General features: G+C 40.6%; 1 protein-coding gene across 1 annotated transcript in view; it reads left to right on the forward strand.

Annotated features, from left to right (window-relative positions):
- KPNA3 (karyopherin subunit alpha 3) overlaps window positions 1-14269 on the forward strand; it is a 65286-nt gene extending 51017 nt beyond the window's left edge. The window contains exons 11-17 of the mRNA XM_080926942.1: window positions 5585-5716; window positions 7267-7395; window positions 8882-8986; window positions 9082-9153; window positions 9293-9455; window positions 11313-11407; window positions 11780-14269. Coding sequence (XP_080783068.1) covers window positions 5585-5716; window positions 7267-7395; window positions 8882-8986; window positions 9082-9153; window positions 9293-9455; window positions 11313-11407; window positions 11780-11878 — 795 coding nt within the window. The 3' untranslated portion in view covers window positions 11879-14269. The remainder of the gene's footprint in view (window positions 1-5584; window positions 5717-7266; window positions 7396-8881; window positions 8987-9081; window positions 9154-9292; window positions 9456-11312; window positions 11408-11779) is intronic.
- Window positions 14270-17354: the final 3085 nt, after the last annotated feature.

A 17354-nucleotide genomic window follows, 5' to 3' on the forward strand; every position in this document is an offset into this window, starting at 1 on the left:
ATTGCCACGACAGAATTGATGCCAAGTCTATGATATGATCTCAGACACATGGTGTGAGTGTGTAAGAGAGAGTAACCAAAGTGCTCACTGGAGGCACACATGATTTTATTTGGCAAATTTTAACAAATCATCCAGTGAGGACTACACACAGAAACCTTGTCTCAAAATCCATGCCAAACCAATGTAACCAAATGAGCAAAGTATCACCAAGGAAGTAACATTTGAAGTGAACAGTATAAAAACCATGAGTAGTGTGTGCACTTGTAATCTGAACACTTGGGAGAAGGACCGGGAGTTAATTGAGAGCTTGTTTCGGGACAAAACAAAGCATACAAAAGCATGCACTGTCAGGAGAAGGAAAGTATGAGAGAGACAGTCAGTCCGGTGTCCATCAGTCCTGGAGTTGTGTGAGTGGTTTTCTTACCGGTTGAATATCATTTGAGGAACACTAGGAAGTGTATTGAGATCTTGAATACATGGAGGATTTTAGAGCATACAAGTAGGTAGTGACTCAAAGCCTTATATGGAATTTATCTGCAGTCTTGGCTTCTATGCTTAAAAACTTTGGGGTTTTGCCTGGTAATGAGTGAAGCCTATAGAAGGTTTTTGGGTGGGTAAGTGATAGACACATTTGTATGTGTGACACATGGGCACTGATATTTGTAACAGACTGCTGAGAAAATGTATGACTTGTAGTGAGGAAGTTTTATATAAGAAGAGCTGTTTTCTTTTCATAATAGGCTGAAGTAGAGACAGTACTAATAGGGACGGCCAAGGAAAGCCTCGACTAGAACTAGTTGTTGCTGTGATGGTCTGTTCCAGCACACCTCCAGGGTCACAGACTCTGACAGACTGCCGAAAGCATGGGCATTGTATGAGAGGTCAGGCAAAGTCGTGATTTTGAAAAAGTGCTAACATTCAGCCCTAAGACATTTCTTGTTGAAGCTTGGAAGCAAGGGATGCAGAACCAGCAAAGCAGTTTAAGGAGGTGTGTTAGATCACAGAGCTGCCAGCAGCCTCTCTTTCTCCCTGGAATCAGGTCACGCCCTCTTCTGTACTCCTTTACAGCAAAGGACTGGCTGGCACCTGCTGTGTCTCAAGCCCCTACCCACCACCCCAGTAGACAGTTGGTAAGGAAGCGCTCTGCTGTTGTCTCTAGCAGCTGCAGGGTAAGTTTATGGTTCTACCTAAGCCTGCCTGTATGCATAGGTCCTACCACACCGGCTCACAAGATAGGAAGTCTGCCCACCCTTCTGGCAGCCTATAAGAATCAGAAAATCACTTTGTTCTGAAGATTTTTTAAGACTCTTTCTTTGGGACCTCTGTCATGGTTTGTGTCCTTTAAAGTTCCTGCTGAGGTTCCTTTGGGAGTTGAAGGAGAGGCTCTCTTTGTTGAAGGTCCTACTATGTTGCCTGCCTACTATGCTCTCTCTGCCTCTTCTAATGCTTTTCTACTTTAAGGCCAACTGCATGTGTGGCTGTGAGACTTTCTTGTCCCTTTTAAGTTAGTAAAGTTCATTCTGAAGAGTGTTCTTACACCAGCTCCTCTTGACACATACAATTTAGATTGGATAGGATGACATTGTAGATCATACAGGGCCTTGGATAAAATATGAAGAGCCACATAGCCTCTTGTTGATAGCAAAGCTAGGACTACGTGGTTAAAATTGTATTCTGGATTCATGACTTACACTCTGTAAGGGGATTGCACAGTTGAGAATGCAGGTTGGTGGAACATTTTTGGTAGACACTGGAGAAAATTGGCTGAGTTAAGGATTAGGAAAGTGTTGGGGGTGGGGAGACATATGCTTAGATCGATATGTATGGTAAGAGAAAAGAAACCAGATTTAGGATGCATATGGACACACACACACACACCCCAATAGATAGAGGCAGAAGACAGACCTAAAGCTGTGTGTGATGACAACCAGTGGGAATGAGGGAGGACACAGGGTTTTGTGGGGAATTAGGTGGTCTGTTGTGAGCCACTAAATCACAGGAGGAACCAGAAGGGCCAACTTGTGTTTTCTCTGTGGTGATAATTAATTTGCAAGTGTGGTTTTAGAGTATCTAACTTTCTCCTGTTTTTAATGTGTTCGTGAACTGTTTGGTGTTACATACCATCCGGTACCAACCTAGCGTGTTTTACTAGTGAGACTTGGAACTTGATCCGTAGCACATAGGTTATCTGCTGAGACTTGGTATGTAGTGACCAGTGACTTCGTGATGACTCAGAAAGCTCTTCACACTCGTGCTTGGCTTTCCTTCACACACATCTAAGGATGCACAGGTTAGAAACCAGCAGGGCATCCAGGTCAGTGTATATTACAAGGCTATAGCTGCTGTTTGTTTTTGTTGATTTGTTCTCCTTCCTAATTGCTGAACATTGGTAGATAATGCCCGTAATGCCCCCTCCAAATTGAGGAGGATCAGGAATTACAGCCAGTCTCAGCCATAGAACACCATGTCTAAAAGATAGTAATGTAACAAACCTGTACAAACAGTTAGTTTTTGAGATATTTTTTCTTGTACATTGTCTATTTTATAATGGCAATTAAAGGATTGTTTGGTGAACATTATATTTTTATTAATTTAATTTTATGAAGTGTCTTGCATTGATTTTTAGCTAAATTCCACTGTTCTCTTAACAGATTTGTTAGCTTTTACTTTCTATTTTCTTTATTTGGTATAGTTATGCCCTTTTATTTTAGTCTTTTTTTTTTGCATAAAACTATATGAATATTTTTGTCATTACTTGATTTTTTAAAAAGGTTTGATAGTATGCATTGGAAGTTTACTAGTTATCATAAGCATAAAGTACATGTAAAACAAAATGTAACATGGAAATAGTCAAAGTTTTCTTGGTGTGTAAAGATTAAACATAATAATTTTTAAATACCAAAAATTGTCACAAGGCCATCTTCTTAGCTCTTGAGTTATTAATAATTTAAGGTCTAGGTGTACCCCACTCTGAGTGGGTGCTATACACTTGTTGTTGTTGTTGTTGTTTTTTCTACGAAGGACTGAGGCTTCCAATTTTGGCCTTTCTTTTTTTTGAGCTTCATATGATCTGTGAGTTGTTTCTGGGGTATTCAGAGCTTTCTGGGGTAGTATTCAATTATCAGTGACTGCATATTATGTCTTTTCTTTTGTGATTGGGTTACCTCACTCAGGATGATATTCTCTAGATGCATCCATTTTCCTAGGAATTTCATAAAGTCATTGTTTCTAAGAACTGAGTAGTACTCCATTGTGTAAATATACTACAATTTCTGTATCCATTCATCTACTGAAGGACATTTGGGTTCTTTCCAGCTTCTGTCTATTATAAATAAGGCTGCTATGAACATTGTGCTGCATGTGTTCTTATTGTATGTTGGAGCATCTTTGGGGTATATGCCCAGAAGTGAAATAACTGGGTCTTCAGGTAGTACTATATCCGATTTTCTGAGGAACTGCCAGACTAATTTCCAGAGTAGTTGTACCAGCTTACAAGCCCACCAACATTGGAGGAGTGTTCCTCTTTCTCCACATCCTCGCCAGCATCTGCTGTCATCTGAGTTTTTTATTTAAGCTATTCTGACTGGTGTGAGGTGGAATCTCAGGGTTGTTTTGATTTGCATTTCCCTGATGACTAGGGATGTTGAACATTTCTTAGGTGCTGCTCAGCCATTTGATATTCCTCAGTTGAGAATTCTTTGTTTAGCTCTGTACCCCATTTTTTAAATAGGATTGTTTGATTCTCTGGAGTCTTAACTACTTGAGTTCTTTGTATATATTGGATTACTAGCCCTCTATCAGATGTGGGTTGGAAAGTTTTTGCTAGGGAAGTTTTTGCACAGTGGTAAAGTGATTACTTAGTATATACAAAGCCCTGTGTTCAACCCCTAATACAACAAGGGATTTTAAATCTTAACTCTAATCATTTTATACAATATTTATGTGCTTTGTTCTAGTAGCCACCTGTGTTGTTCACATAGTCTTTGTGTTACTCCCTGCTTCCCTGGGTGGTGATCCGTGAACTCACTCTTTTGTGTTTCATCTCTGTTTTTGTCTCTGTAGGTTTAAGTCATTTGCACATTTGGGCATTTTCCACAAATTCTACTATGGCTTTTTTGTAATAAATAGTTAAAATATTTTGTTTGTTTGCAACTGAGCTTGTTAATACAACATGGTATAATATAATAAAAACGTATAAAGATTAATGTTACAGTTTTTAGTTAGAAATAGGACAAAGCTGTTTATTAATAAGGAATCTTAAAATGTGAATACCCCCAAAATGTCTGCAAGTCAGCTGATCTCAACAATTATCTCTGAATATCACTTTACTTTGGTAGGTATTGGTAAGCATTTGAGTTAAAACTCAAGAATTTTCCAAAATAATGCTGTAATTAATGAAAGTATTCTACATTCAAACTAAAACAATTTTCATAAAACTTTTTCTTCCAAAGTAAACAAGGCATTTTGTTAAATGTAGTCCTGAGTAAGGCACCGTAAAAATAAACGTATACTTAACTCTCACTCCTCTAAACAAAGTCTGTTTCTGCTCAAAGCCTTAGGACCAAGGCAAAGAACAGCCAATGTACAACTTTCATTATGGGGCTGCCAAAATCAGAGTTGGACATAGACACCTCAGGAGGGTTAGGACACAGCCCTCACGAACCTGGGTTCTGCTCCAGAACTTTGTCCTGTTCAGAGCCCAGGAAGCTCGGGCTCTGCTGGGTATTTAAAGGGTTGTAGTCAGCACAGCTAGTCCATGTGTTGACTGCCTATTTCCAGTTTATTCTAGTTTCTCACCATGTGTTTGCAGATTCAGGACTGCAGATCTTCCCTATAGCATCGCAATCATGCCGAATGTCCATCTAACCTATGGTTCAAATTCTGTGTCTGGATGCAGTTCCTGTAGTTAACAGAGGCACCCACCACCCTTTTCTCTTGTTGTTTGCTGTCTGAGTTAGAAATCAGCCAGTTTTCTTCCCCACATAATAAAAGATCTCTTTGTGAAAGTGGGTGTCTGGGTGTGGAAATCCGGGGTCTGGGAGGGAACGCTACTGTGTGCAGGTCCTTTCACTGAACACACTTAAACATTGTAAATAGATGTGTGATTGACTAGAGATCTTCTAGACAGTAGAGCACGGTTATCTTAGTACCTACCTTTTGGGCCTAGGGAGAATTTACTGCTTGTTTTAAAATGTCTTATTTATTATTGTATAACAACAAACGACTTATTATTACTATGCCTCTGTTATGTGGATGTCTGAGCTCTGCACCTGTGAGGTCGTCAAAGGATGACTGTCTAGTTGGTTCTCTCCTTCCACCTTTATGTGGCTTGCAAGCTTTTTGCTTGTGAAGCTGACTTCCCAGCCCCCCCTTCCTTTAATCTAGCTAGTATATAAAGTACATAAAAGTCAGAAACTGGAATAGAAGCATCCTAGACTTCTGTCTCAAGTTTATGAAGTGTGATCTCAGGTAAACACATCGGTTTATATCTATCAATACAAGGATGCCTCACCACCAAGTTAAAATAAAAACTGTTTCTGTTACAACTCCTCAAATATCTTTTTCCCATTCTTCCTTCCTGTAGATTCTTGTAGACACTGTTTGGGCACTGTCCTACTTGACAGATGGGGGAAATGAGCAAATACAGATGGTCATTGATTCAGGGGTTGTACCCTTCCTCGTGCCCCTTCTGAGTCACCAGGAAGTCAAAGTTCAAGTAAGTATTAGAGTTTTTTCATATTAAATTATTCACACAATCAGCCTTCTATAAGCAATATTTAGTTAAGCCAACAGCATGTACCTCAGGGTTCCCTAACTCTTCTCTTGAACCCAAATTTATTTTCTTAATTTGTCAGTGTTTTAGTTGTGTGTGTGTATTATAGATCTGTATGCATCCCACTGTCATTTTAACCAGACAGAAATAAAAGTGCTGATGCCCACAAGTGTTTCCTAGTACCGTCAGGAGACAGCGTGGTACATGTCTGATACCTGCGCTCTCCTACATCCTCTGCTGTGTCCTGCGTTCCTTCTCCATCCCTTCTGTTGAATGCTGAGGCTCTAACGTCGTCACTGGGACGACGTTAGAGCCTCTGGTCTAACTCTGGTCTCTGGGACAGTGTCCTAGATGGACACCTTGACTCCTGATCAGGTGTCACTAGTTCTGCCCGTCACACTTCCCGACCACATTTTTACTGAGAAAAAGTAAATATGGCCGCAGCTGGTTCCTGCACGAACTCCCACGCTAGTTCTGGCACCATAGTGCCACATGGAGCTAACAATAATTTGTCTCAGCGTCTCCACGCTGTCCTCCAAGTACTCTGACCCAGGCGGTCTGAGAGCCGCTCCAGTGTGACACCGCCACGCTGCTCCCACTCACAGTTCCCTCGCTGGTTGTTACCGCTCCAGGCCCACACAGTAGACTCTGATTCAATTGATGTGATATGGTTTTCCCACCTAGACAGCACAAATCACCCCGTACACAACCATCACTTACTAAATATTAATAACAACCTGTATCTATGCAGAGATGCACAGAGAGAAATATCCACATCTGCCTCCATGCTCTTCCTGCTCCTTCCCTTGCTCTCATTCTTCCCTCTTTCTAAAACCTTATTCCCACCCATCCTTCCTTCTTGTCCAATGACAGGCCTCATTTTATCTTGTTTGTACCTGGCTTCCTGCATAAAGACGTCATCATATGCTGACACAGAATGACATTAAATAGATTAAATGCAGGACTATATATGACATGGTAGACGCATATAGTGCATGCTAATTCAGGACAGTATTAAAGTCTACGGTACCCGTTCAGTGATAACAGTAAGAACTGTTTTAAAGGGGGCTGGAGAGGTGGCTCAGTGGTTAGAGCACTGACTGCTCTTCTAGAGGTCCTGAGTTCAAATCCCAGCAACCACATAGTGACTCACAGCCATCTGTAATGAGATCTGATGCCCTCTTCTAGTGTGTCTGAAGACAGCTACAGTGTGCTCACATACATAAAAATATAATTTTTTTTAAAAAGAACTGTTTTAAAGATGGGGATTTCGTGACTTTTAGCATTTGCTATTTAAAAAACTCCTTGCAAGTTTTCTGTGGTGTTCTATAATTTTCCACAAGAAATTATTGTTTAAAAGTCATTGCTTGGTTTGCCTATGTCGTTGTTGTAATGATAACCTCTTGTTCCTCACATCATCTCAAGAGTTAATGAAAAAGACAGAAACAACAATTTTATTAAAACATCCTTAAAGCATTTTCCTCCTTCCTCAGACTGCGGCACTCAGAGCAGTTGGGAACATAGTGACTGGCACTGATGAGCAGACCCAGGTGGTCCTCAACTGCGATGTCCTGTCCCACTTCCCAAACCTCTTGTCACATCCGAAAGAAAAAATCAATAAGGTAAAGGCACACACTGTTTGTCCTCCTGTCTGCGATGGTTCTCTTGTTGCTATTATGATGTTTATTCTAATTCAGAGTCTTGACACTCTAGGTGAATCTCTTACTGTTGTTTTAACTTCGGCTTTCTTTAGTCCTACTCTCATTACAGAGTGAAGAATACTGAATATCTGGGACTATTTATGTTTAAATAGGTTGAGCAGTGTCGGTCATTATTAAATTATTAGCCAGTATACAAAAATAATTGGTATTTAAAAATAATATCAGATAACTTAATTTTCTACAACATAGAATAGACCTTAGGATGTCATGCCTTCTTTCAAAGATCATAAGAATTTATTCTTTGAAGGTTTTGGATATATATACAAATTTATTTTTAATTGGCTAGTAGGTAGTTAAGTACTTAAGTGTTTTTCTGACTTGTTTCACATAGCATGTTTTAAAGTTCCTTCATTTAGTAAAATGTTAGAGCTCTGTTTTTGTGCATCTACAGGAGTGAGGGTGCGGGGCCAGGGTCAGTTGTCTTCCTCAGTTCTCTACGCTGTATTGTTAAAGATTACTTTTATTATCTTTAATTCTGTGTATGGGTGGGCATGTGCGTATAAATGCAGATACTAAGAGATGTCAAAAGTAGTGCCTTCCCTGGAGCTGGTGGTCCAGGAGGTGATTGTGAGCTGCCCAGTGGTCCCTAGGAGCTGGACTTGGTTTTCGGAGAAAGGTTCATTCTCTTTACCATGGGCCCATCTCTCCAGCTCTCATTGGACCTGAGCATTACAGATCCTCTGTCTCTGCCTCCCCGTTGCTTGGTTGCAGATGTGTGTCACAGACCCAGGCTTTAGATGGATGCTGGAGTCAGGTCCTCATGCTCTTGTAGAAGGCACATTACTCACTGAGCTTTCTCCCCTGACGTAATGCTTTAAAATAAGCTAAATATCTTGTAGTGGAAGTAGTTTTGACAAGTATTTGGAAATTCCAATCTTTGAGTATGCCTTTCAAGATGAGCTGATAAAACTCAGTGGAAAAAGGTTTGGGTCTGTTTCATTTGCTGCTGTATCACCACTACTTAGAATAACACTTAGCTTAAAGTAGACTTATAGATTATTAAACAAACACTGGGCTTAGTGCACACACAAGCATCATGCGTGGAAGCTTCCTTCCTCTTGACTTTAATGAGAAGTGTGAATTGGCTAAGTAGCAGGTAAAATGCTTGCCCTGTAACCCTGACAACCTGAGTGAGCTTTGGAACCAACCACATGATGGAAGGAGAGAACCAGACCTCATCCCTTTCCTTATATGCAGTCATCAGACTCGCATACACCCATAGTAAGTGAAGTTAAAAAGGCAGTCTTCCACAACCAATCACGTTTTAGATTTGGGAAACTTCTCAACTTCTCAGGAGTTTTTGTTATCAAATATTTAAAATATTAAAGAGAAAAATAAAAACATTAAAGATTTTTTCAATAAGTGCTCCATATTTTGTTCACTACAGGAAGCGGTATGGTTCCTTTCCAATATAACAGCAGGCAATCAGCAGCAAGTTCAAGCTGTAATAGATGCTGGGTTAATTCCTATGATTATTCATCAGCTCGCTAAGGTCAGTCGTACTGTGAATTCATCATTTATCTTAACTTATTACAACCCAGACTTTTGATAAGGAACTTATTTTGTGAATTTGTTTCTACATGTTAGGGGGACTTCGGAACACAAAAGGAAGCTGCCTGGGCAATCAGCAACTTAACGATAAGTGGCAGGAAAGACCAAGTGAGTGACCGTCTGACTTGTCACCGTGCTGGGCGCGCCTTTCTACTTTTATAAGTTACTGGATGCTTTTGTCTCTGCTGCAGTCTTTGGACGGAGAGAGAATTACATGTATTAAAACTTTGTTCTCTGTGTTGTCTAGGTTGAGTACCTCGTACAACAGAATGTAATACCACCATTCTGTAACTTACTGTCAGTGAAAGATTCCCAAGTGGTGCAGGTGGTTCTGGACGGTCTAAAGAACATCCTGATAATGGCTGGAGACGAAGCGAGCACAATAGCGGAGATCATAGAGGAGTGTGGAGGTGAGGAGCTGCCTGAGGCTGGAGACACTGGCTCTCCGGAGGGCAGGCCGGGCTCGGAGTCTGTGTATTAACATTACTAAAGGATTTAACAAACAGTCCTTCATACTTTGGAAGTACACAGGTTATGGAGGGAACTTTCCTGGAAATTGATGGAATTTAGGAAATACACATTAGTAATTTGTTTGCCGTTGCCAAAGCAAGACTGAGGCAGAGTGCTTGGGGGTGGGGGTGGGGAAGAATAGATTTTTTTTTTTTTTAAAGCTCAGAGTTTTGAAAAGCGACGGTGTCAAGGACAGAATAGCTGTTTGTGTGTGTGTGTGTGTGTGTGTGTGTGTGTGTAAGCACACATGGGAGAGAAAAAAACCACAGAGCAAGTAAGGAACAGACGCAGAGTTTTGCGATAATTTTCTTCTGTGAGATGAAGCTAAGGCTCTACAAAGGGTTCACTAAGTCCCAGTACTGAGCCTTCAGTGGGCCTACTTTTTAGTGTAGTGGTTCTTACATAAAGCTGTCCCAACCACTCTACACCGAAAACCAAGTCCTAAATCACAGTTTCTGCTGGTGTCCCAGGAGCATGTGAGCAGTATGGTGTGGGCACTAGAATAGTAAAGCTTCGCCGAGTCCAGCATTTCTCAAACTCTGGACGAGGCGAGCACATGTATTCTTGCTGCACATATTACCGTGGCCTGGGTGACTCTTCTTTCTGAGGTTGTGCAGTTGTGTGCATCTTGTTTGAGTTCTCATTGCTGCAAAGTGTTGAGGACAGTCGGACAGACGTCACTAAAGACTGCTTTCTGCTAGGACATAATGAAAATTAAAGAATTCTTCTTCAGTATGTAATCAGTGTCCAGACATTAAGACGTTTCTTTTACTAAAATTTAATGATTTTATTTGTATTTCTGTTAATCATATGGATAGTTTATACTGCTTATACCTTAAAGAAAATAAATGCAACAGCCATTGCAGATCAGTAAAAGCAAAAGGGTATATGGGAGTTTTGTCCAAATTCATATAGTGTCAGTAGATGCAAAACTTAACATGGAGGTCATCTTACTGTTAATTCATGTTCATACTTGTCTTAAGATAGCTTATTTTTAAGATATTGAAAATTAGCTTTATAGTCAAGTTTATAACTTAGAAAGTTTGAGTAACTTAGAGAATTCTTTCTCTTTAGTGTTTAAAACTATAGTTGTTTCTACTGGAAAAATAATTACAACATACAATCTTATTAAGCATTTTGCACTTATTATTGTTGATACATATTTCCCCACTTTTCTGCTTTGTATGTAAAGAGCCTCGGTGTGCACACCTCCGCACAGCACGTTACGGACAAGAGGATTGGCAGTTCAAGTTCAGACTTGACCAGCCGCCCAGGCCTTGTCTCATAAGACCAGACAGAGATCAGACACACAACAACCAATTCACTTTTTAAAATCAGCATTTTTCATTGAAAGCTTTCTTCAATTAAGTTCTAAAAACTTAAATTTCACTGTCATTTGAAATAACATTTGAAAAAACAGTGGAAGCCAAAGGAGACTGAGAGACATCATGCTCAGAGGGCGGCATTCTGGGAGGTTTCGGGTCTTGCGTGAGCACTGATTTGCCATGCAACCAAAATCAAACTCCATTAGATCTCAGATGGAATGTTTTGGTGATTGCTTTTGTATTTTTTTAGTTTTGTTGTTATAAAAACATTTTTAAAGAGAAAGAACTTACTGGCCTGCTGGTTAAGTTTTTATCTGCTTTTTAAACTGTCATTTGTAAGTGGAGATGGAGCATATTCTGAGGTTTGTATCGTTTTTTATAATCAGATTGTGCAGATTAATGCCCACTTAATTTTTATATTTTTTTTGTCAGGTTTGGAGAAAATTGAAGTTTTGCAGCAACATGAAAATGAAGACATATATAAATTAGCATTTGAAATCATAGACCAATATTTCTCTGGTGATGATGTAAGTGAATATTACAGTAGAGATGTCTGCATGTAGATCGAGGCCATTTACCAGGAATATTCTTATTGTACTGTTTTCTGTCAGATACTCTATCAGTGACTTTTTATATACTTTATTCAAAACTTTGTTATCAGGTTATAAAACAGTTCTTGTTACATTTTAAATCTATTAACTGAGAAGAAGTAACTCTAGAAATGATGTTCAGATAGGTTAAGTACTTCTGCAAATACAGGAACTTAGGGCGGGCACTTTTTTAAAAAAATTCATACTCAATTGTATATTTTTAATTTCCCAGTAAAATTGTTACTGACTTTCCTGGGTATTTTTAGGTAGTTAAAGTATTCATTCAGAGTTTCTCCTTTATTTTCATAGATTGATGAAGATCCTAGCCTCATTCCTGAAGCAACACAAGGAGGAACTTACAATTTTGACCCAACAGCCAACCTTCAAACAAAGGAATTTAATTTCTAAGGTCAGTTAAGTGCAGCATCTTTCATTCAACATGAAGCACCACCAGACGGCCACCAGGCGATAAGACAGCAAGCAGCAGAAGGCTCCCAGCACTCCTGCCTCTTCGTTTTGATGCTTCTAAAGCAAGCCATGTCTCAGTCACTTTGCAGTTGCCAAAAGTCACTCTCACATGGACTGTAAATGCATATGCATGATTCCTAAACTGTTTTAGAATTCTTCTTAACCATCTCAACTCCCCTGTGTTTTCCACGCTCCCTGGTGCCACATGGTGACAACTGCAGTCTCCAGTTAGAAGGTCCCATAGTGGAGGTGTGTCAGCTGCCCACGGACCCACTTTTGGAAAAAAGTGCGCTGTGGATCAAGACACTTTGCTATGGTGTATTTTCATGTCAGAAGACTACAGAGGTGCAGTGTGATCTGAGCCTCCATCATTGTCCTCCACAAACATATTTTCATATTCTTATGTGGAAGAATTAAAGTACAAGCCAAATGAGTTTCATTGGTGAAACTGACACAAAAGTCACTTAAAAACAAGAAACTTGGTTGTTGATTAAAAAGATAAGTTTTTTAAAACTACTTCACCTATCATTAATTGACGTGTTTGTTATCTGCCTCAGAAGCCAGGGTTGGAGGAGGAGCTTTAGATGTCAGGGGTAATGCTTTCACCATTATACCTAATTTTTGAGGACAGCAAATGCTATCTGACCACTCACTCCGGCCTGTGTGTTCCTGCTGCTCTGAATAATCAAATGCTGCGCATGGTCTCCACCTGAGCTGCAGCTGCTAGAGACGTGAGCTTCTGTTACGTTGAAAGCAAGAGTCCTTGACTACAAAAATACATAAATAAACAAGTCAAAACAAGAATATAAAAGGTCTAAATACTCATGGGTAATGTTTTAAGATGAAGTCTTGCTTTCAGCTTCCAGGGGTTAGTTTTATTTTTTGTTTTAATTTGATAATTGGATATGGTTGATTTATATTGGGTTTAAACTGTGGAGCTTTCATGTTTACTGTAATTTAGTCTTAAAATATTTTTTACTTAGTAACCAGTACTTTTGGTAATGTGGTGGTGACAAACCAGCAACTATGTGGAAGTGTTAGAAGACCTCATTCTTGAGCATCGGGCTCATTCAGATCCCACTCAAAGCATCTGCACGTACTCAAGACAGACCGAGGGTCTGTGTAGAGGAATGCTCTGCAGTCATTTAACTCGGCCTGATTTGCAGTCATCTTTAGCTCTGCAAAATCTGCCATTACTATGCAAAGTCATTGCTTTTGGCAAAGGGTCTGACCCAATTATTAATGAATGAATATGGATTTGACATTTTTTTAAACTAAATAATTTGTGCTGTCACAGAAATGGTTTGTTGCTCTTGTTCGTTGGGTCTAATTTCCCAGTGCATCGATGTGAAGGGATAGAAATCTAAAGTAAGTGAGTTTTCAGATGGGGATGTATTTACTGTGAGGAAGAGGAGACGATGCCAGCAGCTGGGGTGTTTTCCCTGATCACCACACATAGCAGGTGGGCTTCATTACAATGTGTCTGCCAAGGTGGAGCCACTTTAAAGAGTGAGTTTTGTCTTGTATCTAAAATGGATACAAGCGTATGTTTAAACTGCAAGATTTTTACTTGCTAGAGAATCTGTTTTAATATAGTGGTTTGGCCTCTGATTATTTATAGGTTTTATAAATTTTAGAAACAATTTCTCTTTAAGGTGGCTCAGATTTTTCAACTCTTGTGCACATAAAATTGAGTTGAAGTTCATTGTGCCTTTTTTCTTTACCCAGATTTTGAGTTAAAGCTTCATATGGTAACTGCATCCTGTTCACACACTTGTCTAAATTTTGAAACTGTGTAGTGTTCACTAAAAGTAGGAGTAACAAAGTCAGAATGAATTAAGGTCACAAATTTAGGTAAAACCCTTAAAGTCAAAATCTTCTTGGTGTTGTGAATTGTCCCCTTCCAGTTTACCTTCTGGACTCTCCCTACTTAACTGACAGTTACCTTTTACAATTTGCACACATGAGATTAAAATTGGGCCTCTACTGTGATGATTCCTATTTCCTCTCGCGTCTTAAGTGCAAACTAATCTTTAAGTAACATTAGCATCAGGTAGTGCAGCCTCTGCATCTGCTTGATTGGGTTTGCTGTGACCTTACCAGCCGTGAATTGGAATCACACCGTCTCTTAGATAAAGGAAGCTGAGTGTATTGCTGCACTTTTAAGTTTTCAAAACAGTGTTTCCAAATTGCATTGTCTATTTTTTTTTTTAAAAACTCAGTTTAAAAAAAAGACTAAAATGTTCTTTCAAAAGAGGCATCTAAACGTGTTCCTAATTTTGTATATGGGCTTAGGTTTTGTAACCAATAAAAAGGCTGCTATCAAATATGATAAAACATTGGAAGACTTATTTCTGGAAATGATTGTTTAGCATTGTTTTCTGTGGTTAAGTTGAGGTTTTGGTTTATCTTCACATGCCAGCCACAGTGGTGGCAAAGCATGAGCGACTCGCTGTATTTTGGGGCTGCCTTTCTACCATAACAGCAACCAATCAGCAGCTACCGTGGAGAGTGTGTTTGGCAAATCTGAAGTACCAACGTCTGTGTAGTTGCTTAACACAGAACCAGTGAACAGGGGGCTTCGAAACACAAAAATTGTGGTATAGTTGTGGCAGCGAGAAGTCGGTTGAGGAGCCGTGCCAGGCTTTCTTCCTCACACACCCCGGAAGGGTTCCTTCCTGGCTTCTGGTGGAGACTGACACTCCTCAGCTCAGTTCACCACACCATTCTCTGCCAGTCTGTGTGTTTAAAACACTGTACTTTAGAAGAAAACCCCAATGATTTGCAAAGATGGTGTGATTATGAAATGAGCCTGTAATTACAACAGAAAACAGTCACTGAATAAACCTGAGAACCTTTACTCTGGAGGTGGGCCTGACGCTCTGCATGGAATCCTGATTAACTAGAACAAAAGGACGGCCAGCTTTCGAGCACGGAAGTACTCTGTATACTGCCACCTCACATTACCTTTAGAAGTTGGTGCAGTGTGTCCTATGCCTTTAATCCCAGGACCTAGGAGGCAGAGGCACGTAATCACTACACAGAGGAAGCCAGTCTTGAGAAAACTTAAGAACAACAAAAAGAAGTCAGTGCGTAAGTAACTCAATACGATCAGTCTGGCCATCCTTCCCTTCAGGTGTGCATGCATCCTTCTTAGGGCATTCAGGTAACCAAGAGCATCTGGCATTTGGATAGCATTGGTCGTTCCGTGGTAGTTAATTTTTTTAAACACTTTTTGACCATGATTAGGTTTTTAACCCTCTGGAAAACTTTAACTACTGGGGGAATACAATTTCTGTTTGTTAAACTGACTCTAAGTCAGCCGACACAGAAAGTGCTCATGGGCCCTATCTTCAAGCTTGGAAGTAAACTTCATGTAATCAGAAGTGTGGAACAGAATAGAGACCAGTCATGAAGAAGGCTGTTTGGTGAGATGGATGTGGGATACAGTCTGTCTCATGACTGATTTGCTCAATAGATAACTTATTTTGGTCTATTTCTTGGTGTTGGATAACTGATTGTTCTCAGGTCTTCTGTGAGTTCTGGTCACCAGGTTACGGTAGCAGCTCATCCTCTTCCAGGCCAGACAGCTGTCCACATGCCTGTAGACATTGCCAAACATCTTACAGCCCAAACTTCCATTGCACACCATTGACCCAAATCCACTCCTGTAGAAAAGGCTTAGCCGAGGCAGTGCGCGGCTGTCTGCTCTGAACGGTAGCTTTTCTCAGTGCTTTTAGCACTGATTCTAAAAGTCAGTGTAGTTTGAAAACTGCTCTCATACTTATTCCGAAGGTGGATAAAAATTGTTTCTCTTAGAAAGCTAGCAAGTTCTTTAAGCAGTGCAGGAGAGGGGTAGAGACCTTGAGCAATGCTCCAGGCCTCGAGTGCAGATCCCAGAAGCATTAAGGAAGTAAAACAGCACCATTACTAAGAAATGGTGAGTCACTCACTCTAAGGGAGCTTCATCTCTGCTTTGTCGGCTGCTGTTCCCTCCTATCCCTGAAAAAGATCCACTTCTCTTAAATGTCCATCACTACGGTTCTGTGGTTGGAGCTAGTTTAATTTTGCAGAAGAGGGAACTGTTCTTACAAGTTCCCCCTCTCCCACCTGGCCAGAGCTCACTCCTGCGCAGTGCTGCCTTCCTGGCTGCAAAGGCCTTGCTCCTGGTTCCTGTCCACCAAGTCAGGCCAGGACCCCAGCAGTCAGTAGTATTTTGTTTTGTTTTGTTTTGTTTTTATGACTAGTTAAGACTAAGCCTTTAAGAACACTAAAATATTTTTGTTTTGAGTATCCTATCCCATGCCAGGGAATAGGATGAACCCATCTCGGGGTGGTCTGGCGAGGAAGGTGACGTTTCCTAGGGTCTGCTGCCTTCGATACAGTGTAGTCCACTTGGCCTGGTGAAGCCGTTTCTATTAGGTTGTTTGGGGTTTTTTTTTTGTTTGTTTTGTTTTTGCAAACTGTGAAGCCAATGTGCTACAGAAGCAGTAAATGCTCTTAACTGCTGAACCACCATTGGCTGCTTCAGCCCCAATATCAACCTTCAATTGTTCTTACTGCAGGCCGATTTCCCATTGCTCACAAAATGCGGAAATCCTATGCATGACTGATACCTGCCTCTGGCTGTCAGCCTCTCCCTGGCCTATATGTTACTAAGAGTATTGCTTTTCTTGCTGCTGGGATAAAAATGCCTCAACAGAGAACTCTAAGAGGGTTTGCTTGGCTCCCAGTTTGTGGTTGGTCTGTCATGGTGGTAGGTGCTGGAGGCAGCTCCGGACGTGCGTGCAGAATCAGGAGGCAGTGAGACTGGAGCTTACCTTGCTCTTTGTCAGCCCAGGACCAGTCCCTAAGGAGCAGGTCCACGGGTAAGGCGTGCCTTCCCACCTTAACTAACCCAAACTAGAGCCCCCTTCATCGGCATGATCAGTTGTAAGAAAATTTGGTAAGAGAAAGTGTAGTTGAGAAATCACACTGGTCATGTCAAAGAGTAATTGGTTTTCTATGACTGGACCAGCAGAACTGGCTCTTCTCTCTTAGCAGTTTGTGGATTGCTGGAAAATACACTGGTATTTTCCAGATCCTGTAATAGATGCCAAGGATCCCACACCAGTCACAGCCTCTGCCTGTAGGCAGTTTATATTCTAGTGTAAGGGTGTAGTGATAATGTCTACAGATGTTATCTGCCACAATTAAAAAGTAGTACAAGGGGTAGCTGGGAGGAGGTTTTACTAAGGTACGCATAACAAAGTTCACCCTCCTAGCCAGCCATTTCTCAGTCCATAGCTCAGAAGAGCTCAGTTTGATCACACTGCCTGAGCCAGCCTGCAGAAATGTCCTCTGTTGCAAAGTTGGAATTACCTCCATGAAACAGCTGCCTTCCCCTTTCCCAGGGGAGGTACACAGCATTTGGCTT

The sequence above is a fragment of the Micromys minutus genome, assembly GCF_963924665.1.
Source record: "Micromys minutus genome assembly, chromosome: 12".
NCBI classification, from domain to species: Eukaryota; Metazoa; Chordata; class Mammalia; order Rodentia; family Muridae; genus Micromys; species Micromys minutus.